General features: G+C 39.0%; 7 protein-coding genes across 7 annotated transcripts in view; 6 read left to right on the forward strand and 1 right to left on the reverse strand.

Annotated features, from left to right (window-relative positions):
* Positions 1-24,258, forward strand: part of LOC132909972 (vacuolar protein sorting-associated protein 28 homolog) — a 103,997-nt gene that overhangs the window by 61,605 nt on the left and 18,134 nt on the right. The window lies entirely within an intron of this gene.
* Positions 37-2,566, reverse strand: LOC132909974 (kxDL motif-containing protein CG10681). The gene is made up of 4 exons (XM_060965276.1): positions 2,085-2,566; positions 1,792-1,991; positions 1,566-1,700; positions 37-508 (listed from the first exon to the last, which is right to left on the reverse strand). Exons 1-4 carry the CDS (start codon positions 2,231-2,233, stop codon positions 378-380), a joined length of 615 nt encoding a protein of 204 aa, XP_060821259.1. The 5' UTR covers positions 2,234-2,566; the 3' UTR covers positions 37-377.
* LOC132909976 (ubiquitin-conjugating enzyme E2 C) lies at positions 2,984-4,502 on the forward strand. Its single transcript, XM_060965279.1, has 4 exons — positions 2,984-3,119; positions 3,449-3,563; positions 3,637-3,841; positions 3,914-4,502. Exons 1-4 carry the CDS (start codon positions 3,016-3,018, stop codon positions 4,036-4,038), a joined length of 549 nt encoding a protein of 182 aa, XP_060821262.1. The 5' UTR covers positions 2,984-3,015; the 3' UTR covers positions 4,039-4,502.
* Positions 5,743-7,342, forward strand: LOC132909469 (valacyclovir hydrolase; the record flags this gene model as incomplete). Its single annotated transcript, XM_060964325.1, is given in 7 exon segments — positions 5,743-5,884; positions 6,214-6,375; positions 6,378-6,417; positions 6,419-6,504; positions 6,585-6,773; positions 6,776-6,837; positions 6,840-7,342. Coding segments are annotated over 7 exon segments (801 nt in total), but the record flags the coding sequence as incomplete, so codon positions are not given.
* LOC132909470 (uncharacterized) lies at positions 10,693-11,765 on the forward strand. The gene is made up of 2 exons (XM_060964326.1): positions 10,693-10,869; positions 11,298-11,765. The coding sequence occupies exons 1-2, from the start codon at positions 10,693-10,695 to the stop codon at positions 11,445-11,447; spliced, it is 327 nt and encodes a 108-aa protein (XP_060820309.1). The 3' UTR covers positions 11,448-11,765.
* Positions 12,049-17,281, forward strand: LOC132909959 (tubulin beta-1 chain). Its single transcript, XM_060965249.1, has 2 exons — positions 12,049-12,234; positions 15,628-17,281. The coding sequence occupies exons 1-2, from the start codon at positions 12,178-12,180 to the stop codon at positions 16,912-16,914; spliced, it is 1,344 nt and encodes a 447-aa protein (XP_060821232.1). The 5' UTR covers positions 12,049-12,177; the 3' UTR covers positions 16,915-17,281.
* LOC132909860 (tubulin beta chain-like) lies at positions 19,368-24,163 on the forward strand. The gene is made up of 3 exons (XM_060964993.1): positions 19,368-20,204; positions 21,634-21,742; positions 22,385-24,163. Exons 1-3 carry the CDS (start codon positions 20,148-20,150, stop codon positions 23,584-23,586), a joined length of 1,368 nt encoding a protein of 455 aa, XP_060820976.1. The 5' UTR covers positions 19,368-20,147; the 3' UTR covers positions 23,587-24,163.

A 24,258-nucleotide genomic window follows, 5' to 3' on the forward strand; every position in this document is an offset into this window, starting at 1 on the left:
CGCGCATTGTACTTACCGCTACGAAATGATCGACTCTTCTACAGTGTACAAATAATACTTTATTATTTCGTCGACACTGACAAAATTCACAGATTTGCAATTTACAAATATGTATACGGTTGCGCGTACATCTACTTTTGTACGTTGTGTATAATCGAAACTTTCCAAATTTACATAGTCGGTTACCACCGATGGAACTAAACTGTTATTATCGGCTAACCATTTTCGCGATAACGTTAACGTATAAAATATCAATCTTCTCTTTCCTCTCTTTTTATTATCGTTCTTTTTTCTTTTTTTTTTTTTTTTTTTTTTTTTTTTTGAAGGTATTCTTCTTTTTCGTAGTCTTCTAATTTTCTAACTCTGGAACAAATGCTTTAACCAGTATCGGACGTGCAGGACGAAGTTTCGGCGTTACTGTGATCGTTGTTGCTCTCCGTTGATGAACTATCGTTGCTCTTTATTCGTCGTTTCCGCAGCTTTGCAAATTGAAACTCCTCAACCGGCACTGTACATCAACAATTGAAGTCGGTATTAGTTTCGTTTACGTAATTAAATAACGTATCGGGAAAGGAACGACCTCGTATACCCTAACGAGTGGGAAATAGATCCAAGTAAATTACGTCTAACAAAATCGAAATATAACATCTGTATTTTTTTCTTTTGTTTTTTTCGTACTATTTCTAAAATTCATTTCATTACAGTGTAACTCTTACATTACAGCCATAGCGTACCGAAATCTCTTTAAACCAACTCGTCAAGCGATACCTTTCTGCTACATTTCGATATCTACCACTCTGCTATCACATACTATGGCTGTAACATGTACATCGTTTTACGCTAACAACGCTTAGAAAGGAATTACCTATGTACCTTTCTACCATAGGACAATAAATACTGACTTAATTGTTTAATATATATCAAAGTATTGCGTCTGATTGGTGAACCGTTCGACAATAAGACACGTGTGTTATTTACGATACTTTTCATGTTTCTTCAAATTTACAGAAATTTCATTAACTTTATGTACTACACACACACACATATATATATATATGTATATATATATATATATATTTCAATTCGGTGTACAAGTCGCAATGAAACACATGCGACGTATATTATACGAGTATAAAGGATTTGTAAATAAAAGTGTTGCATCGACTAACTGATCATCTTCTACTGATCAACTTCGTATTACAATTTATTTATCAAAAAGGATTAACATTGTTGAAAATCTTCGCTTATAATTGAATATGTATAATGGCTATCATTATACTTCATTTATTCATTCATAATACTACATACTACCAGAAATTTTTGTCTAACTGAGTGAAGAACATTAAAAATGGTCGTACAGATAAGTACACATATCACAAATACAAATATTGAATCTCAATAATTATTTCGTTTGGTTCGACGAATGACTTTAAAAAAATTTAATAAAGGAAATGAAAAGAATAAAAAGTAGAAGCATCGTAAAACTTTAACGACGAATAACTTGTCACAATGTAAGTAAATTTCTTATACGGTAATACGATTACTTGTACTGGTAGTTTGGTTACCATCAGAATCTGGATCTCGATCCATAACGGTATTAGAGGCGCTTGGTAGTGGTACTATTTCAGGTTCAAGCGGTTTCACAGGGCAATCTACATCTTCGACGATTACTTCTTCCGCTAAACTGCTTCTTACCGCTTCTATGTTAACAAAATATATCATTCTAACATATCATCAACATACCATTATTCACATGTATGTTTTTAAAATAGATTACATATATATGCTTACCATTAAATGCTTGTGGATATTGCTGACTCAGTTTGTTCTTTACGATACGAATTCTTTTGAAAATATAATCCAGATCTCTCTTCATTTCCACTAATAATGTTGTATGTTTTTTAAACTCATTGCCAGCTGTTTTAAATCTATTTATCGACAACTGATTGCAATTGGTCAACATCTCATTGGTTTTTTCAAATCTCTGCAACCTGTGAAGCAATAACTTAATACATAACAGACACAGTAAAAAGATATTTCATATACACTGGTACTTGTACAAATATTTGGAAAAGTATTCTTACATTTGCTTTTGTGCTCTTATCATAGATTCTACATCCTGTTGATCGACAATTCCAGCCAAACCCTGGATAAATACCTCTGGTGCTGTATAGTTTTGAAAGCATTCAAAACTTCCAGTGTCAGATTCTGGTGTACCTTGTGCCGTTGCCATCTTCTTTCTTTTTTTTTTTTAAATTTCACATCGTATAAATACGATATTTGCTCGTGTACAACCTCAACGCGACCATGTCTTTCTGCCTAAATCTAATACTCTAATCATATTGCTTCTTTCTATAATAATTTACACGGTAGAGTGTACATTTTATTTTTATAAATCTTTATCGAGTTCGCAATAATGATTGTAGAGAAACAATATTGATATTATTATAAACTAATTATAAAGGAATAAACTGTAGTTAAATGATGAATCTATAGACGAGTAAGCAATACAATAACATAAGTTTCGTTTCCTTAAAGTTGTACGTCTTTTTTTCAGAACTTTTGTCACATGTTAACTCAACGTTAGCACGATATATACTAAACACTACATATGTAATTACTGGAACTGCTCGTTCTTGCTGACTTGGTGATGATCGATGATACATTTACTATTGTATTTATATGGCAGAGACATCACGTTTCAATTTTATACAAAATCAAAGGAAATAATTTTTTAACAAATAACTTTAATGTTTGTTTATTAACATGATTTTATATAATTGAATTTACTATGTTTTCAACTGAATTAAATGTAGTACGTGGCACGATAGTACATATTAAACAAACCACACGCTTCACCTTCAACAGCTGTTCGAAGTCCAATGTTTTCAAGAAGGTTGGTAGAAGATCCAGCATTCAAATTTCCACAGTGACTGTTGTATCCCAAACCGAAGCTTCGGAAATCTTGTGCGGCAAATAATAATTCGAAGAATCACTTGTGTCTTTCGATTCGGAATGGCACAAAATATAAATCCATTTTATTCGTCTCAAAATGCTCCGAGTAAAGCTGCAGAGGAAAAACAGAATATACCAAAAGACAAGCATGCAGTTAGTAAACGGTACGCCAACATTTTCGAATATTTAAAATACACAACTGATCTTGCTCCTATATATTATTTATTTATTACCAATCTTTTATCTATAGCCATCCCAGATTCTTTTCACTTTATACTAAAAATTTCATATAGCAAATACATATATTACTGTAATAGTAATACTAGAATACATAACCTATTCACAAATAGCAAATGATGAGCAAATGATTTAATATTAGCTGCTTCTTAGATTGCATGTAAATATCCTTGAGCATAATTATATTTTATGCTAGATTTATCCATACAATTGACTTTTTCCTATGATATTAATATGGGTAAATATATGCGTATAGATTGCAAAAGGAGCTCATGGTTTTAATGATGAGCACAGAGAAAGGTGTTTCTGCCTTTCCAGATGGAGAAAATCTATTCAAATGGATAGGAACTATTACAGGACCAAGGGATACGGTAATAATTACTCTATTCATAATGAAAATAGTAATAGATACAAGAGAACTTTTATTTTAATTTATTGTTGCAGGTTTATGCTGGTCTTACGTATAAATTAACTTTAGAATTTCCCCATAGTTACCCATATAGTGCTCCAATTGTACGTTTCGCTACTCCTTGTTTTCACCCAAACGTAGACGCAGTAGGTAATATTTGTTTGGATATATTAAAAGAGAAATGGAGCGCTTTATACGATGTGCGTACTATATTGTTATCTATACAATCTCTTCTTAGTGGTAAGTAACTTTGGATCAATTTTATGCAAAATGCTGACAAACAAATATCATAAATTCTGTTCTTTCTTTTAGAACCTAACAATGAGAGTCCCCTCAATCCACAAGCAGCAAAGCTATGGAACGATCAGACAAAGTATAAAAAACATTTGACAGAAGAATACCACAGAACTTTGAATCGCGATCAACAAGATTCATGATAAGGGTATTTTTATAACGATCATGGCTTGTTCATTATTTTTATTTCTATCAATGTTACATCTAGATATAAGATATAGAAAAACAAACTGCACTGAATTTATGTACTTCATTATAGAAAATTTCATCTCCTATTATCTTTTGCACTCGTATACTCTATCATGCAAAAAGGACATATAAACACTTTTTATATTGTTCATCGCGATCATATTTGTTATATAATTTCGTCAGTCTGTCTTGAAAATGTATAGAAATTTGTATAATGCTTTTAAGACTGTATGTGGATTAAACATTTTTATATCGTCAATTTGTATCAGAAGCTTTTATTTATTTTTATTTTTATTTTTAATATATGGTACATTGGATATATTTTACGGTTTCCATGCATACGAGTGACAGTGATCATTGACGTTACATTATCGATAATTATTGTATATTTAAAAAATAAATATTTTAAACACTAAAATTATGAAATTCATTATACTTTCGCAAACTGTTTTGTTCAAAAATAATTACATAACAATTTTCGTACGTTTAAGTAAAGTCGTACTATTATATAAAACTGTACTTAACTGATTGATGTTAGTCATCTTCAAAGTAATAGATATTATTTTATCGAATATAATAAATGATCTGTTATGAGCAATTGTAACAATATAATTAAAATGTAATGCAGAAAAACAATGAAGCATCCTAGACCCGTTATTTTATGAGAGCGTTGAATTATCAAATATAAATTTTCGTAAATAAAATGGAATATACAAGAGTGTATTAGTCGCACTCGAAAAGTGTGAAGTACTATTTAATAACACCATGCAAGTATATATTATTACCTGATATTTTTTCTTCTCAATATAATATACACACTATCGTTAGAACTATCCTTATGCCATAGATACTATAGTATATATGCGAATTTGAAATTCATCTATTTTAAATATTAAAAACATCAGTAATTAATAATAGTTAAATAAGTGCGATGCTTGAAGAAGAAAAATAAGAAGTACATGTTTAGAATGGAAAATAATTTAGAGCAACGTGAGAAGTTTAAGAAGAACGAAGAATATCAAATGTCCTGTATTAATTATTTATTGCAATACATTTATATAGATCCGACACTTTGTTCAAGAAGATACTATACGTTCAAAATATTACATTGCTGAATCAAAATACATTGCCCAATCACATATATTATTTACAATTTTACTATTTCATTTATTAGTAAATATTTAAGTGCATAGGTTCTTAAGAAAGTTTATCGCTATTTATGTATATCGGTTGTCTTCTCAGCAATTCAATTATTTATTAATTAATTCGAAATAAATTTGGATTTGAACTTTTATCGGCAATTCGTAACCCATTATCTACGTAATGTATTATACATACGGTATTATACATAATAAACATATTACATAGATAATGATTTACGTAACGTATACCATTGAAAACTAAGAAAAATGTTTAAAGCAAATTCAATATCTCGCGGCACTATCACGTAAGCAGCATCACATAAAGACAGATCGGTGAATCGGTAGAGTAAACAAGAAAGTCGCCAGCCATTCTAGTGATGTTTCATCGAAATTTCGCCAATATATTGTCTCAGCAAATCTGTAGCGTAAGCTTTTTTCGATGGATAAGTACACGGTACTCTTTGACACTCCAAGAACGTGTTTTAGAGTTAACATATACATACATACATATGTATATATCAAAATACGAATACAAATTGCGATAAAAGTTGTAATATTTTTCATTCAGAACAAAAAATTAATGTAAATGGAGTCAACATCAATTACCTGAGAGTTGGTATGGGTGAACATTCAGTTTTGCTTTTACCAGGTGCCTTAGGTAAGCAACTTTACAAAAATTATCACGTTCAATACAATTGCAATTGTGCTAATTGCATTTGGCGAAGGTGCTGCTATCTAGGGATAATTGATTGTTAAAAATGTAGCTAAATAGTCATAGCCTCAATCAAATTCAGCATTTGAACGATATAATTTTTTCGTGCAAATGTATGTACATACATATATTTGAAGATAATGTTTCAAATATGTCGAAATATCGATAATTAAGCGTTATTTATTAAATTTCAAAATAAAAATTGTTAAAAAGCTCGAAACGAGAGACACGTCACTAATATAAATTTAAATTTGAATTGTAATACCACGTTACAGGTTCGATTTGGACGTATCTTAAACCATAAATAGAGAGATTGGATGGTGGAAAATTTACTACGATGGTATGAGATCCTCCGAGCTATGGAAAATCAAAACCACCCGACAGGACATTCCCAAATGATTTTCTTCAACGTGACACCGATTAGGCATACTATTTAATGAAGGTTACATAACATTTTCATTGATAAGTTGGAACGATGGTGTTCGCTTCGATGTTCCCCGATAATGTTCGAAAGATGTTAGCTGTGAATGCCTATGTAACGCCGAAAGAAATCAACATTTAGAAAAGTATATCCTTTCACTCTGTTCATTGAAAATCAGTTCGCGCTAGCAATCGTTTTATTATCCTTTCGTTTGGATGTCAATAGAATACCAAAATATAGATAGTTGGTCCGAAAAAATGCAAGCTCCATTAACAGAAATATACAGGGAGGTCTATTTCCGAAGACCTTGGTCTAATTAGACAGATGCAATTTTGAGAATTTGTGAAAAACAACACGGTGACTTATGCAAAGTGTTGCTAACGAAAATTAAATGTCTCAGTTTGATCATTCAAGGAACAAAGATCCTATGGTACTTGCCGAGCATCCAATTTACTCGAAGGATCACATCGTCGGGGCAAAGTTTGTATCTTATTTATATTACTTTTCAGGTTGAAAATTTTTTGAAGAGGAGCTCATAAGTTACATTTACGGCATTCTGTGGAATTTAATGTGGTTCTTATCAAGTTTTTAATCGGCTGATCGATGGTTTCACGATCTACATAAATATGTGATAGATATGATATACTGTCTTATATACCTTTTCTTATCTTGATACATTTGTGGACATTGTAACATAATATAATAACGTTTTTTAGTGAGCATTAGTAATACCTATGATTAATCGCAAAAGTTAGAAAAAGCATCCTTATTAAGAGTTCGAAGAACGTTTGTTCTACACTATGCTGAATGCGTGATATAGCATAAAGGACACACGTGGGATAACCGGCACAGGAATCAAGTCAGAGAAAGGAGCTATGAAACCACGTGGGCGATGAAGGCTTCCCGTTGGCTTACCTCTTTTGACAAGGGACGTTTCCAAATAACGTTTCCGCCTTTTTGATAGAAAATTAATTTCCAAATAACCTTCTCCAAATTCCTAGTTTCTATTCAACGTTATTTTACTCTTAAATAAATCTTGCTTCTCGTTATGCATTGCAAATATGATTGCATTATTATATTAAATAGTGTAAATATCGTAATACGATTAAATTTGACGAGAAAAACGAAATTAGCACGGAAATAAAAGAAGAAGCACAAGATTAGTACAATTCGATACGAATGTCAAGAACCGCCCAACCGAAATATCCGCAATGCGCTTCGGACGAAAATCGATCGTGTCCCTCGTCTCGGCTACGCCCCAAGGAACCATTTGCCAGGAACTTGCCAACGATATTTCGCTTTATATCTTTCTTACTTATGGTCTTGGTGTACGCAATCTATTGATATCTTAAAATCAAATATAACAATACCATAAATAGGAAACGAATTTGTAAAGTAAAACAAATTTGGGCAAAGCGAATCTTTGAGATTCGTATCGAGATATTGAGCGCAGATAGAAAGTGGTCTTGTGCTACTTATTATGCGAGTGGCTTCACAGTCAAGAATATTCAAATAAATATTCATCGGATACCTACATGTTATTTTACACTAACATATCTATCCGTACCAAGTACGGAGTAATTGAAATTGCATAATGCACAGATCAGACCTAATCTATGACGATTAAATCATCTCCTAGTTTGAATGATCCTCGAGAAGGGGAATATGCCAATAATGACAATGAGTTATGATAAAACGGATAATTATCACTGTATATAATATTTGCTGTCATGTTTGCCGCTTTTTTCAGAATATATAAAATTATACTGGAAACTGCATTACGTAAGTTCAATCGTTATAAGCAATGAAAGAAAACGGATAGTAAAGGTGACATATAAAATGCAATGGACGTATCCAAACATGGACAGACTGCTTCGCGATTCGATCATGTGAACCTCTCCTTATTCTTCACGTTCTTTCCTCCATCAGGTTCGTTTTGCGCAGCAAATGCTTCGCTATCTAATCGCTATCCTAAGAGTATCTTTTAAACGCAACAAATACGACATTTGGAAGGGAAAATTCTATTGTATAAGAAGAAAATAACACTTACAAAGTATACATTAAAAATTATAATCTCGTTTCGATAAAAACATCGTGTTTTATCGAACATCTATCTATTCTGCAACAACAATTGGATTTTTTTTTTAGCCAAATACAAATAAAAGTTGAATACATAAATGTCTTCCCCGATTTGGAAATGAGACAGCTTGTTACGATGACATCACCGCGAGGTGTTGCTCAATAACCAGACTGCCGCAAAATTGGATATTCTCGGTTTTCGATATATCGTCATGTGCTATAACAAACTATTGTTTGTTTTATCTTCCTATGCGTCACGTTGTTAGACACTTAGCACAAAACTATTAACGCTAAATCGAGTCATATTAATGAGTTTTATCCTACTTGTAATGAAAAGATACGTGTTACAGATGGAAATGCTGCTTCTTTCGATATTCAACGAATATGAGATGAGATATACACGTATGTTAGAAATGAGAAGTAGAACGGAACAAAGCAAAGAATAAAACTGAAAATATCGAAAGAAGGATTCAAAAGAGAAAAGAGAAAAGAAAAGATGGAGAAGAACGACCGAATGACTCACAATCAGATTTCGAAGCTACCGTTATCGAGTTGGTTCTCTTGATCCACAGCTCCGGCACGATGTACCCGCACTCTGTCCAAAGTAGAAAACGATACCATTTACGGCAACTTGCGGGTCCGTTGTTACTCCTTTTCAGACCTGTATCGCTCGAGATTGCTCGAGAAAGTGGTCGTACGTCAAAATCTTGTCCCCGATACAACTCGACCACCCCCACTGGTTTTTTCATGGAAAACCGTTTGATGTTCTGAACCTTTCAAAATATATGTAAATGTACATACAAAACATAAGCAAGCTTCAGCAGCCTATTGCAAATATATCATTCTCAAAAGTGATGCAATTATTGTAGTTGAGACACGGATATATGCCTGCGGAAATATTTACACGTATTTGTCGTGCACGACGACGTCCTCGGGATCAATAAAAGTTGAGGCGGGGCAAGGTTTGGTCTGACCGTCGCGTCGTTCCGACTCGGTTCTCCCGAGTCGTCTTTGTCGTTCTTATCATCGATGATATATTATCTTCGAAACGCATGAACGACGCGTAAAACCGTTTTCGTTTGTTCGTCCGATCAACAATTAAAATACATACATTGGTCGATTCGACAAAGTAGAGTACTAGTCGTTGCCTTGGAATTTTACTCTTTACTCTTTTACTCTTACGTCACTTCATCGCTCTACTATCATAATCTCGAATTATTTGTTTCAAGAGTATAAAAAATATGATGCACCTTATATAGAAAAAGAGGAAGAAGCATCTAACAATAAGTATGTTGCCGAAGCTCGATAGCATCGTGACTCATAGTCACCCCTTGTGACATTACGTACAAAATATCGCGACCATCATTATCAGCAAAGGACATCATTTGTGATTCACTTGCACGATACCGCTGTTTCCTTAATAAAAAAAATTTACGAATTCGCTGAATGTCTATTTACATTATACCCTGTATAGTATACTATGTTTTGTATTTGAAGCATCTGTCGATGTATTTGAAGCGACTGTCCACGAGAACGAAATTCGACTAGGGTAATTATGACTCACCCTTATCATATATAAAATATAGAATTTCGATAAGTGATATCTAAATGAGGCGAACCGATTACGAGCAAGTATATCTACTCGAACAAACGCCTCAGGCTAGAAGAAATAAACAGGAATAAGTAACAAGCAGAAAGAATGTTGAAATTTCTTTTTCATCGACACAGGAAAGTGCACGTGGACTTTACGTTTTTGTTTCGTCTAAATTAGATGTGATGTCAGCGAGCGTTCCTGCTCGTGGATTCGTTTAATCGTACGACTAACGAAGGACAATCAGATTGGAGTACCACTGTATCACATCGGCCTTATTCTCTCGAATCGACCTCGTGACACATAATCGGTTTTTATTCATGCATAGTATCGTACTTACATACTTGCACGACCCTTCTTTGCTAGCGAAAGTTTTTCGTTGATGAGATAGACCAAGTCTGACCGATGACCGGTGTATTCTACATTTTCGTTTCTTGTGATATGTAGTAGCGCATTCAAAAACAACGACGAAAGACGATCTACTGCCGATAGAGAGAATGCGTTTTCTGACTAACGAGAGAGAAGAAACGAGAAACTCGTTAGACGAAAAGTTGCTACGTTAGAACGTATACGAACAAACCAGAGGTAGACGCATTCTTCGATCCTGTCGGTTAGAATTTACCTTGATAATAAATATGATCCCCCGTTATTGGCAGGTCCGTTATGTTCGCGTACTGTGACGCGCGTCTATCAATGCGAGACAGTGTTTGCGCGTACTCTCAAGCAAGTACGTGCGAGCGAATATACGATACACATACACCGAGATGCGCGGGCGTGTACACTATCATGGTTAAATTTTTTCCTTCGAAACGAAGAGCGAGTGATCCATACATGGTAACGGTGAGAAGACTGGCTTACGCGTTGCAACGCGTAACCCACCCTACCTGCTCTCCTGTCGCCACTCGTTCGCCTTCCGTTCTTCTCTCCTGCTTGTAACGTTACATACTTCCATAACATTCTATATGCACGTATACACACATTTACTTTCGTCTACTTTTTATGCGTAACTTTACATATATATCGAACATATGGTTGATTAATAAACTTTTGCATGTACGATACAATTGATTAACACTCAAAAGCGACCATAGATATCTATTGTATCAAGTAATTGGCGATAAGTGTCATTTGAGGAAAGATTGACGAAAACGATACCGTCTAGTGCGAATACTTTTCGGGAAAGCCTTTTGCCAACCATAACTAAAGCTACTTTATCGTAGCAGTAGCCTGAAGGGCGTACATACACTTTTTAGACATTTTTTTAGTAGGTCCGCAATACGTACATATGTATTTGGGTGGGTGTGTACTACGCCGGTGAGTCACGTATCGACTTTTCTCCCAGCCAACTTCGGGTAATCAGGGTGGGTTTAGGACATACCCATCATTTAGCTAAGGGTGGAGGAAATACGTGTCGATGAGGTCATCGAATATTGTACCAACGAAAAAAGAATATTAAAAATGTTGCTAGCTTAATAAAATATCTTGATAAAATATCTTCATATAGTACAATTTTATTTAAAAGGCAGGTATATATTTTAAGGATTAGAACACAAATTTATGTTGAGTTTTATTTCAGTCATTTGATAATAACTGACAGTAACATCATTTATATGCAAATTACATACGTATATACGTGAAAAACTCGTAATTACATACATGGAAGTTATCTAGCTTGGGGCTGAGAAACGGACGAACGTTCAAAAATTGTTATTGCGATAAATGAATCATAATCATGTTTGTAGCAATTGAAATGATTGTGGTTTTAAGTAGAAGGAAAATCTCGAGAGTATAAAAAAAAAGAGGTCGCATTCGTAGGCCGACAGCGTTGGCCTGCAATTTTGGCGAATTGAAATTTTGTCAACGATCATATCCGCAGAGGCTGAAGCGCAGAATCGTATGAGAAGTTGGCAACGTTGTCGACGCTGGCTGGTGAACAGGCGGCGGGGCTTGGGTATCAACCAATCAGAAACGTTGATCGAGCCTCCCCACGTCACTCCCCGCAATCCAGCCGAAGCTTGAAAATCTGTAACGGACGCCGCTGCCTGGGCATATTCGTTTCTGGGCTCTCGTGACGAGTTAGCGTGTATCTCGTCGTTAGTTCGATTATCGCAGTAAGCTTCGAAAAAGACCAAAAAACTACCGAGCAACATGAGGGAAATTGTCCATATCCAAGCTGGCCAGTGCGGTAACCAAATTGGCGCAAAGGTGAGTGTTTCGAGTTGAAAAATATTCGAAATAATTGAATCCGTAGCCGCGTGGAAAAGGAGAACGCTTCTTTGTTCGTAGCGTCGCGTCGCGTTGTAGTTGGTGCTAGTAGAATCGTACCTTTCGTATATGTTTTATATATTTTCTGCATATCGTATAATTGTAGCTAATAATCGGAACGTAGAGAAATGAAAAATTCGAATGTAGTGAAAAAAAAATGATACTCGCTTGACTCGCGTATAGATATCTTTCGAACGTTTTTCTTGCGCGTGTGCGTGTGTGTGTGTGTTGCTTGAAGAATCTAAAACAGGAAATGACTTAAAATTCATAAAATCTTAACGAGACCTATTTCGACGAAAGACCGTGTTACACTCGAGCTACGTGTACGTGTACCGCTGGCATGCGAAAAAACGGCAACCTCGCTCGGTCGAAGACCTGTCATGGCGACAGAACTTCGCCGGCCGGCTGGTATACTTAACGGTTTTTTTCCCGTCAGCCCGTCTCTTTTCTAACGAAGCGCTGTCGTCAAGTGTTTCAAATATATATTCCTTAACTATTCTGTCTCTCTCTCTCTCTCTCATTTATCGTAAATGTCAATGCACTTTTCAAGAGAAAATGCTGAAAACCGGTATCTATTAAAAAATTTGTACATAAATGTTTTACTTAGCCCTTTGAGCATGGGCGTGGTCTATCTCCGGCGCCGGGATACACCGGTTGATGCGGCAACGGAATCGAACCCGCGGTTGCGCGCGCAGTCGTTCTCCTCTCCTCTCCTTCTCGCTCTATCTCTTTCTGCCATCACATTCTCTCTAATGCGCACGCACACATACATGCATACATTCACAGCAGGCACATACACAACATATCAATATGTAAATTCTTCGTTCACATCTTTCCGTTTTTTATGAGTTCCATACAAAATTCATTTTCATGCTTTCGAACGTCATAGTTATCTCGTTTATACTATAAAATATTTTGTATTATTTTTTATAAAATCAAACCCTATCTGTGCTACAAATAACTTGCTACAGGATGCGAATAGCAATGATAAAATTTATTATTTAAAAATTAATTAAAAATCTGAGTTAAAAAAAACGTAACGTAAAACGAATTTATATACTGAAATTACGTTATGTAACATGGATACATATATGTACGATATAACTATTATAACAATTTACTTGTGAAAAAAGCGGACATGTAGCAAGTAATGTAGTTGCAGTTTACGCTCTCATAGTTTTCAAGGTTGTTTCATTGGGTCAACGTCCGTTTCCTAAATTACCCACTTCGATTCGTAATATTATATCCGTAATATCGATTTTTTAACGAAAATGTTTTCTTATAAATGTTTTATGCGAATTATGATCTCTGTAGCGTGATTTACCAACCACTCAACAATTGTGCAACGGTTACAATTACCCATTTAGGGATCTTGGTAATCCAAGGACATCGTGTATTACGTAGTACGGTGAAACGTTTCCAAATACAGAAAGAAGCTATCCTTTCGCCATTTTCTTTTGCGTTACATCGCTCGGTTTTAAATTATTTTATGTTGGCAACAACAGACTGGTGTCTGGTAGTAACCCAGGTATATCGATCCTCTCTCAGAGTATATATTCTTTGGCCGCCATTTTGTGCAACATCATTCGTACATTAAAAAATCAACGTTCGAGCAATGATAATAATCATTCCTATGCCGCATATGTGAACAATTTTTACTTTGTTCAAATCTTCCAAAAATATGAGGAAAGATAATTATTAAATAAATTAAAATAATTAGATATATTAGATTCTATATTCTATATGAATCAACGATGGTATCACTTTACCGATTGCCCAACTATTTTTTTTTATCATAATTTATGACGCTAGATCATTTTTGTTCTCTTTTAATCTTTATGAACATACTAAATATATAAGAACTGTCGTAATTCAGTTGATTATGGCTCGACGTGTTACACATATGTACAACACCATGATAAATATCTCGACTTCCGAAATACATGTATATGTATATGTACAAAGTGGAATGAATAGATCTCGGAAGGGAGCAAAGGAGAAGCCAGAGTGCATACATAATTCGAGTGTAGCGCCTTATGATAATTAGACAAGATTGGTATTGCAGTCATCATTTCTATATATAGCGATGACATTGGTGACTCATCTTACTACGACATTGTACATATATCGCGTGTATAATATGTCGCCGGTAGTGGGAGATAGTAAGATTATGCACGGACGGTGTTCACTTCCTATTAATGATGATCATATATGATTACGTTGGTTAAATAAATCTATGTAGGACATTATAGTTTCCATAGATGTATTATAGTTAACATTATCGCGATACCAATCGTCGGGTGCTTGCATTAACATTAGTGTTATTTCAAAATATTTAACCAGAAATTATTGCATGATCGTAAGTTGGAATAAATAGAAAGGAGCGAGAGGGGATGTAAGATATAAGCAGTTTGAAGGTGACGCCAATTTAACGTAGAAATATTACCGACCTATGATAACGTTCTACGACATATCGTATCAACGATATAATTTTGTAATGATTTCGTATATCATGAACTTGTGCGTTACGTGCTATACATATATTCGTACATCTTATCTGTTATTCTATGCGCTATGTCGATTATTTGATAATACCTTCTATTACGTATCCGGTGATATAACTTGTATATTCGACATTTCACAATAGAATATTTGTCTACATCATTGGTTGGTATTTCGAGAATGCATCGATTTCCAGAAATATACTGCTGCTGCAAGGTCTTTGAACTACGGTTAGGAGAGGTTGCGTGCACAGCAGTCGTGTGTTAACTAGTAGAGAAGGCACACGATTGCGCCTTGCATTTGTTCGTTGCATGCTATCCATATTTCGCATTCGTCCACGTTTAGAAGCAATTAATTGCCGACGATTATAGACCAATGATCATCTCTCTAGATTCGAGTAAAATGCGCGTATATAAATTAATTAATCTTCACTGGTAAGGTCGGTTCCAATGATTCGTTAGCAGCATTGAAATAGAAAGAAAAATGTACATGTGTATACATGTAGTATAGGTAGGAAGAAGAGAAGAAAAAAAAAAAACGAAAAGAAGAAACTTCCATCCTGGCTGCGCCTTAATGACCGCTTGTATTACGATTAATTACACGCGAGCTATTTGCCGGCGAGGTCGTTGAACCGTTCTTCTCGGTCGATAATACGGAAGACTGAAAACGGATGCAAGGGTAATCGTGAGGAGAAAGCATCGACTAGCACCAAGTACGATTTCTTTCTCGAGTATCCGCGCACGCGTTCTTTCGTGTCTAGTATTTAAAACTTGAAGAATCGTTAAATCGTGTAAATGATTTTTAACAAATACGAATTATCGTTTGTTACAGTTTTGGGAAATTATCAGTGACGAGCATGGTATCGACCCAACCGGTACTTACCACGGTGATTCCGACCTTCAGTTGGAGAGAATCAACGTATACTACAATGAAGCATCCGGTGGTAAATATGTACCACGTGCCATTCTCGTCGATTTGGAGCCAGGCACGATGGATTCCGTTCGCTCGGGACCTTTCGGACAAATATTCAGACCAGACAACTTCGTATTTGGGCAGTCCGGAGCTGGTAACAACTGGGCGAAAGGCCATTACACCGAGGGCGCCGAGCTGGTAGACTCGGTCCTCGATGTAGTCAGAAAAGAAGCAGAAAGCTGCGATTGCTTGCAAGGTTTCCAACTGACTCACTCTTTGGGCGGTGGTACTGGATCCGGCATGGGAACGCTGCTCATTTCGAAAATTCGCGAAGAATACCCCGATAGAATCATGAACACATACTCAGTCGTACCGTCTCCCAAGGTATCAGATACCGTCGTAGAACCGTATAACGCAACACTTTCCGTACATCAACTGGTAGAGAACACGGATGAAACTTACTGTATCGACAACGAGGCCCTTTATGATATTTGCTTCCGCACTCTGAAATTATCTACACCCACCTACGGTGATTTGAATCATCTCGTCTCCCTCACGATGTCCGGTGTTACCACTTGCCTAAGGTTCCCTGGTCAGTTGAACGCTGATCTGAGGAAACTCGCCGTAAATATGGTACCGTTCCCCCGTCTTCATTTCTTCATGCCAGGATTCGCACCACTCACCTCCCGTGGCAGCCAACAATACAGAGCTCTCTCTGTACCCGAACTCACTCAACAGATGTTCGATGCAAAGAACATGATGGCAGCCTGCGACCCCAGGCATGGAAGATATCTCACAGTAGCTGCAATTTTCCGTGGCAGAATGTCGATGAAGGAAGTCGACGAGCAAATGCTCAACATTCAAAACAAGAACAGCTCCTACTTCGTCGAATGGATCCCGAACAACGTGAAGACAGCCGTTTGCGACATCCCACCTCGCGGCTTGAAGATGTCTGCCACCTTTATCGGCAACTCGACAGCTATCCAGGAGCTGTTCAAGAGAATCTCCGAACAATTTACCGCTATGTTCAGGAGAAAAGCTTTCCTTCATTGGTACACCGGCGAGGGTATGGACGAGATGGAATTCACCGAAGCCGAGTCGAACATGAACGATCTGGTTTCGGAGTATCAGCAATACCAAGAAGCCACCGCGGACGAGGATGCGGAATTCGACGAGGAACAGGAAGCGGAAGTCGACGAAAATTAAACACGTACTCCCTACTTTACTCTACTCTATCTACCATTCATCCCCCTCCCATCCTTGTCCTTTTCGCTCTCGTACTGCTTCTTAACTCTGCGTTCATTTCTCTTTCTTTTTTTCCCTATTTCGACTCCCTTCTTTTTTTATTTCCTTTTTACAGTCTGTTCAGGCGCGCTTTTTTCATCAGTACCACCACCACACATACACATACTCCTCGCATTCTTTGAATAATTCGATCATAAAAATCCTTTTTTATCGTCTTTTTTTCTATACCATTTATTTGGATTATGTAGTTTGCGAGGCGCGTCTTTGTATTCAGTGTATAACCGCTGTTGCGGCCAGCATCATCTTTGAATAAATTATTATCATATAAGTGTACGTTTTTATAAAAATCCCTTATTATTTTCGTACAGCTATTCTATCGTGTTCGGCGATTCATTCTTTGTATTTATAAAATTACATTGTAGGCATATGTTTATTTATATTTGTCCTCTTCATCTATTAACTTTTATACTATGACAAAGATCTGAATAAAGTAGATCATTAATTAAAGAAGTACTAAGAGAGGTATCATAATTAATATCCAGTAGACGAAGTACTTAAGTTAACTAAGAAATCAGTTGGTTTCGCCTAAAAGAAGGGGGCAAGCTACAAAATTTTATGCGTACCGTGTTGAAATTGAAATTGGTACAAGATAGAAATTTGTTTCGAGATACATCGATGGGTTGCGCTTTAATTTTCACATCATTGGAAAAATGATCTCTAGATATTCTATGCAACATCTGCAAGTACGTACGTACTTAAGTACTTGCGGTATAACGTAGAAATCGTAGGACGTCATTAGCAACATTAGTGAAAATATGAGATGGTGTCGCCATCTGTTGAAACGAAACGGTTGTCATAATCGTCAAACGATTGAAACGACCTCTACTCCGATATTTTTATTTACGGATGCGATACCTATTAACCGCAAAAAGGAAATCGACGTCAACCACAAAGGAAATGTTCGCATATATATTTACTCAAATAGTATACCCTAATTAGCAATTTGTCGCGTATAAAGTGTAGAGGAATTATATCGTATCATATCGACTACAAGTAATTGGTTACAAGAAACTCGATAGAAAGACGTATAGGTATCTGTACATACGGTGACTTGCGAGCACTTTGATGTCTTCGCGATATTAAATACTTCCGAATCGTTAGAAATGATCATGTTTCTCTGCACAATTTTCTATCTTTTTTAGACAGGAAGCAATTAATCGTGAACAGAAGATAGAAAAATTGGAAGATTCGAAATTTTCCAGAATCATACTTAGAATGTAAAATTTCTAATTTACACGTATGGGATAGGATAAATTTAACGTGCATTTAAGAGTCTCGCTAGCCGATTAACGGATTAAGACAGTTAAGTAAATGGAATCGGAACACCGTATCTCTCGGCGGTCCACCGCCTCCGTACTGCTCGTTGACGTTTTTGCCATAAACATCGCGGCGAAATTTGACTCGCGATCTTAAGATCATGAGATCTCCAAATCTTTCTGTTTCATGATTTTTTAAAACATAACCGATCAATATGACGCGCGGGCTCACGAATTATAGTTTTTGATAAAGACGTTAACAGGGAAGCTGAAATGGCTCGAAAAGCGACGGAAGAACGCGTATCGTCCGTATGTGGAGGTAAATTTTCTTGGACTAATTGTAAGGCGGCAGACAACGACCTCACGGAATAGAAGGTATGACTCATCGTCCGGCTATACGAAGCGGCGTAGCGCGATGTCTCGCTTCGTGAATTCGACCAAACTCGAGACGGTGGTTACCAATTACCGCAACTCATGTTCCATTCTATCCTCGATTCCAGCGACATACCCTGCTCTGATTTATCGTATCTAGATATTATTCGATCGAAGATACAGTTCGTCGTCGTTATGAAGCGTCCGTTTCGCATGCGTAGGACAAGGACAGGAAGGCGGAGCAGAAGAAGATAGGGATAACTTTTCCTGCCTTTCGAATCGATACATATCGATTTGGGCTATTAAAAATCGGCACGCTTCAAAGATCGTTGAAAATAACTAAAATTGGTGAGGAACGGACGTATAGTGGAACTAAAAAAGAGGAACAAGGTCGATGGCACGAGTCGGGGGTGAAGAACACAGGGAGCGAGTTACAATAATAGAAAAAGGGATTTTACAGCGGCAGGGGATCGTGAAACGATAGTAAGCGCAGCTGGAGACGAAGCAACGCGACTATCGTGTCCCTTTCAACGGGAATAACAACCAAGAATGACGAGTGGCGCACCACGTTTTAAGAGTGACTCACGAGACGAATGCACTCCCAGTCTCATTTAGCTCTTGCCGGTTACTTTCCTTCTTTTTCTCGTTTTTTTTTTCACTTCCTCTTTTTGTTTAAACGATATTGAAAGAACGTATGAAATTCGGGGGATGGATGTACGCAAATTCAAACGAAGGCTATCGAACGATTTCCGTATAATATAGCGCATAGTAGCGAAAGACATTCTCGTGATCGAGTTACATTTCCGCTGGATGCGCTTTGAGTCCATCGAACCGGATATCCTGCTGTTCTCGGCTCCCCAGTGGACGGTTTTTTTTTTCGAGCGTGCAAACGAATCATCGTTGCACGAAGCCCCGTCTAGGTTCGCGAAAGCATCGATCGGAGGTCGATTGGATCGCGTTGTTAGAATGCGTGGCTCGAAAACGTGGAAAGACAAACGAAACGATAGAAGAGAAAGAGAGGAGAAAATGTTTGGGGGATCGGAGGGTTAGTAGCCGAGAGTCGAACGCAATCGAGCTGACGAGTTATCGTCCTGTGGAGGCTGTCGGTCGGCACGTCGCGTCGGCTGGTCGACTCGTGCGACGTACCACGCCGGTTGGAGAATCTTCTCCCCCTCCGTGTGGTCCGTGCTGCCAGGCTAGAAGCGCATCGCGTAACCGAGTGGAGAGTCGACCTCAGGACACCGACACGAGCACGTTTCCTCGTCAGTTTCGTTCCGCAGGCTCCACTCCACTGGTGCACTCCTGCGCGACACTCGTTCGTACTCGGTTCGCTGCACACGTTCTCTTGCAACGCACGCCACATACCGAGGACGTTTCTTCGCTGCGAGTCTATTCTCTCTCGCTTCGACCCTTCTCGAAGGATATCAATCAGCGGAGCCGTACGCTTAGCCGGCGCACCTATCTTCTCGGTTCGCAAAGGAAACGCGGAGAAAGGCCAGTTTCGAAATGAGGGAAATCGTGCATCTGCAGGCTGGACAATGCGGAAACCAGATCGGTGCAAAGGTAGGTCCACTTTACTACAATGTGATTCTCTCGCTGGGGACTACAAAAGGATAAGCCGTCGTTGGCCCGTGGGCATATGTTAGAACTGAAAATAAGATTGCAAGCGAATCACACGTACACGATACAAGCGATACCTTCGATGTCAGAAGAATGTCCGATCTGCGACTTCTTTTTTTAAGAATCTTAATGAGAAGATAACCCTGTATCACCTTCGCTAGTTCGCCGGATGTACGTACACCGATCTTCGATATACTCTTTCCTTTGTTTCCTTCGGACTTTCTCTGCAGTCGACTCATTCGTCGAATTCTTCCGTCCTTTTCGGAACTTTTCTTTTTACGAGTCATTACTAAATGAACATATTCCCTCCTCCTCCCCCTCCTCCTCCTCCTCTTCTCTCTTTCTCTGTCTTCCTCTCTCTCCTTATTCTCCGTACACTTGGGCCGAGCTCTTAATCGAATTAAAGATAAGGCGTCGGCGGTGGCAACAACGCGACACGACAACGGTGAGCAATGAGATGGAATTTGAAGTGTCTCCTACTCCAATCTGTTCGCGACAAAGGGCCATTCGCTTCGCTGACGCTCGAGAACTGGGCGCAAGCATTTCGACCGTCCGCCGAGATCGTACGTTCTTTATCGTCGCCGAATTGAGAAATTCAATAAATAGGTAGAATTCTCCTTTGAAAAGCATCCGCGATACGTAAATGTACGAAACAGTGGAACCGATAGATGGTGCACCCTTTTCATTTTCTTTGTCTCTTTACGAACGGGCTAAAATCACGTCGCGGGCGGTGTTCCGCCCTCGATCTCCAGGACGACCACGAAACTCCGCCATGTGGAAAACGACCGGCTGATCGGTCAACTGTAAATCGCATCTAGAACAAAAAAGACTCGTTCGGGCGATCGGAAAGAAAGGCGGAGCGTAACAAGCGCGGTCTTAATTGCCAGCACCGTACCGATAATTAAGCGTTCCACGACTTTAACATAGCGCAGCCGAGTTGCGCGAAACGAAAACGGAAACGAAACGAATCGTACCTATCTTTATCGTTGTCGCTGCCGCCGCGCCGTCCAGAGAATCACGATGTATAGATGCTATTAATAGAAGCGAGAGAAAATAGCGAGGGCGAGACAAATGGAGAACGTAGAGCAAGGGAAGCTATGCTCGATGAGTTTACTCCGAGTCGGGAGCAAAGTCACCATTAATTTCCTGTATATTCGTTTTTAGATGAGCCGCGCGTTTTTATCGTTATCTATCTTTCGCGAAGTAGCTTTCGCTTTGCTGTTACGTTCAGTGTACCGCAAAAGAAAAGAGAAACAGATGAATAGAGGGTAAAGGATGGCGATGAGACAAACGAGCAACTATCGTTAGAATTTCCGGCATTTGCCGACTTGGCGATACATTTCTCTTACACTCATCCTTACTTACGTTATAGTTCTGGGAAGTAATCTCCGAGGAACATGGCATCGACCAATCGGGCATCTATCATGGAGACAGCGATTTGCAATTGGAGCGAATTTCCGTCTACTATAACGAGGCTTCTGGTAAGAAAAATTGTCTCTTATCTTCCTTTTTTTCCTTTTGCTCCATGAGAGAAAGAGAGAGAGAGAGAGAGAGAGAGAGAGAGAGAGAGAGAGAGAAAGATGACGAACCTGACTTTAAAACACTAAGCACGAAACTCGTTCTCGGAAGGCCGCGGTCGAGGAGAAGAAAGTGCTCGATCGGGGTTCGCGAATTTCGCGCGCTCTAAAATAGAAACGCGGTTGCTGCGACATGGTGGAACGTAGGAAAAAACGAACGACAAAGGCGAACGCACGTTCTGCGACGAAAATAGCCGCTTTGTCCGTTCACTACCCTTGGCTTTCGACATCCTGGATGAGAAAGATCGGGAGAACCCATGCTCGATCCAACCGTGGAAAATAGCGTATAATTAAGTAGCATACGATTCGAAAACGGTGCGCTGCGCGTTTCCGTCGACCATTTAAAGTACGAGTTAGTCGCGACGTTGGTTTCGGTGGAATGACAATCGACGTTTCGAAGCTGTTTAGTATGAAGGACGATACACGCGGCGCATTGGTTTCGGAAGGCGGGAGCGCGTGTCCGGCTCATTCTTCCATTTATGGATCGAGACCGAAACCGAAACGGAAGCGTTCTTTTATCGACCGTGTTATCACGTATTGTTGCAGTGGCAACCTCGACAAATGGAGGAAAGTACGTGCCGAGGGCCATTCTCCTGGACCTAGAGCCAGGAACAATGGACGCCGTTCGATCAGGAGCATACGGGAAGCTGTTCCGGCCGGACAATTTTGTGTTCGGTCAATCCGGAGCGGGCAACAATTGGGCAAAGGGACACTACACCGAGGGTGCAGAATTAGTCGACTCTGTATTGGACGTGGTCAGGAAAGAGTGCGAGAATTGCGACTGCCTGCAGGGCTTTCAGCTGACTCACTCTCTCGGTGGCGGCACCGGATCCGGTATGGGGACGCTGCTCATCTCCAAGATTCGCGAGGAATACCCAGATCGAATCATGAACACGTACTCGGTGATGCCGTCGCCGAAAGTGTCCGACACGGTGGTGGAGCCGTACAACGCTACCCTGTCGGTTCATCAACTGGTCGAGAATACCGACGAGACCTACTGTATCGATAACGAGGCGCTCTACGACATCTGCTTCCGTACCTTGAAGGTCTCGAATCCTAGCTACGGCGATTTGAATCATCTGGTCTCGTTGACCATGTCCGGCGTGACAACTTGCCTCAGGTTTCCCGGACAGCTGAACGCCGATTTGCGAAAGCTCGCGGTCAACATGGTTCCGTTTCCACGTCTGCACTTTTTCATGCCTGGCTTTGCTCCGTTAACCTCTAGATCTATGCAACAGTATTCCGCCCTGTCGGTGCCGGAGCTCACGCAGCAAATGTTCGATGCGAAGAATATGATGGCCGCCTGCGACCCCAGACACGGCCGATACTTGACAGTGGCAGCCGTGTTTCGTGGCAGAATGTCTATGAAGGAGGTGGACGAGCAAATGCTCAGCGTGCAGAACAAAAATAGCTCTTACTTCGTCGAATGGATCCCGAACAATGTGAAGACCGCCGTCTGCGACATTCCGCCCAAGGGTTTGAAAATGTCCTCGACCTTCATCGGGAACACCACCGCCATTCAAGAGCTATTCAAGCGAATCTCCGAGCAATTCACAGCGATGTTCCGTAGAAAAGCCTTCCTGCACTGGTACACTGGTGAAGGCATGGACGAGATGGAGTTCACCGAGGCTGAGTCGAACATGAACGATTTGGTGTCGGAGTATCAACAATACCAGGAAGCCACCGCCGAAGAAGATTTCGAAGCCGAGGAGTGCGCCGACGACTTTGAGACTTGCGATCAAGAGTAAATCGACTGCTGATCATTTCCTCCGAAGGAACTATTTTTCCACCGAACGAGACGTTTCTCTCCTTATCCTTGTCCTTATCGTTATCTTTCTCTTCTTTTCTCTTCTCTCCTCTCCTTCTCCCGTCGCCTTATCGTCTGCTCCGTTCCATTCTCTCCTTCTGTGGCGACTTTCGTCTCGATTCGGTGGTAGCTCTCTGCGATATTTCTGTCTTTTTTATACTTTTGTACGTAAAAAATACATTTTATGATCGGGAAGCGTTTACTGCGGCGGCCGGCGAATCGAGTGGTTCGGCCGAACTCCACACCGGCTGCTGCATCTCGCATCGCGACTACCGAAATGTGAAAAAATAGCGGAAAATTTGCACGGAGAAATCACGGGGCATCCCTGGCTCGTGAACCTGGATCCATCGTTCTCGAAGGATAGCGACTTTACCAAACACCAAAGTACCCGAACCAAAAATCTACTTTGTTCCGTTGCATCCAAGGCAACGATATCGTATGCGTATTAATAGTGGCACGCGTTTTGCAATGTGTAGCGCAAGTTTGTTCCTTGCAAAAATATACGTTTTTTTCAATTATTTTTCTTTCCCCCTCGTATCGTTCCCCGTATCGTTTCCCGTATCGTTCCCGTACTATTTCCCATGTCATCGATCGCACGCTCGAGCGATTCAAG

Source organism: Bombus pascuorum, chromosome 8, assembly GCF_905332965.1.
Source record: "Bombus pascuorum chromosome 8, iyBomPasc1.1, whole genome shotgun sequence".
NCBI classification, from domain to species: Eukaryota; Metazoa; Arthropoda; class Insecta; order Hymenoptera; family Apidae; genus Bombus; species Bombus pascuorum.

Excerpts from the sequence above, each read along its gene's own strand:
- LOC132909860 (XM_060964993.1), top strand. The coding sequence starts at position 20,148 with ATGAGGGAAATCGTGCATCTGCAGGCTGGACAATGCGGAAACCAGATC. Across the intron at positions 20,205-21,633 it reads GAAACCAGATCGGTGCAAAG|TTCTGGGAAGTAATCTCCGA; the intron begins GTAGGTCCACTT and ends CTTACGTTATAG. Across the intron at positions 21,743-22,384 it reads CTACTATAACGAGGCTTCTG|TGGCAACCTCGACAAATGGA; the intron begins GTAAGAAAAATT and ends GTATTGTTGCAG.
- LOC132909470 (XM_060964326.1), top strand. The coding sequence starts at position 10,693 with ATGTTCGCGTACTGTGACGCGCGTCTATCAATGCGAGACAGTGTTTGC. Across the intron at positions 10,870-11,297 it reads GTGATCCATACATGGTAACG|GTCCGCAATACGTACATATG; the intron begins GTGAGAAGACTG and ends TTTTTTTAGTAG.
- LOC132909959 (XM_060965249.1), top strand. The coding sequence starts at position 12,178 with ATGAGGGAAATTGTCCATATCCAAGCTGGCCAGTGCGGTAACCAAATT. Across the intron at positions 12,235-15,627 it reads GTAACCAAATTGGCGCAAAG|TTTTGGGAAATTATCAGTGA; the intron begins GTGAGTGTTTCG and ends CGTTTGTTACAG.
- LOC132909974 (XM_060965276.1), bottom strand. The coding sequence starts at position 2,233 with ATGGCAACGGCACAAGGTACACCAGAATCTGACACTGGAAGTTTTGAA. Across the intron at positions 1,992-2,084 it reads ATAAGAGCACAAAAGCAAAT|GTTGCAGAGATTTGAAAAAA; the intron begins GTAAGAATACTT and ends ATTGCTTCACAG. Across the intron at positions 1,701-1,791 it reads ATATCCACAAGCATTTAATG|AAGCGGTAAGAAGCAGTTTA; the intron begins GTAAGCATATAT and ends TTGTTAACATAG.
- LOC132909976 (XM_060965279.1), top strand. The coding sequence starts at position 3,016 with ATGGCACAAAATATAAATCCATTTTATTCGTCTCAAAATGCTCCGAGT. Across the intron at positions 3,120-3,448 it reads AAGCATGCAGTTAGTAAACG|ATTGCAAAAGGAGCTCATGG; the intron begins GTACGCCAACAT and ends ATATGCGTATAG. Across the intron at positions 3,564-3,636 it reads TTACAGGACCAAGGGATACG|GTTTATGCTGGTCTTACGTA; the intron begins GTAATAATTACT and ends TTATTGTTGCAG.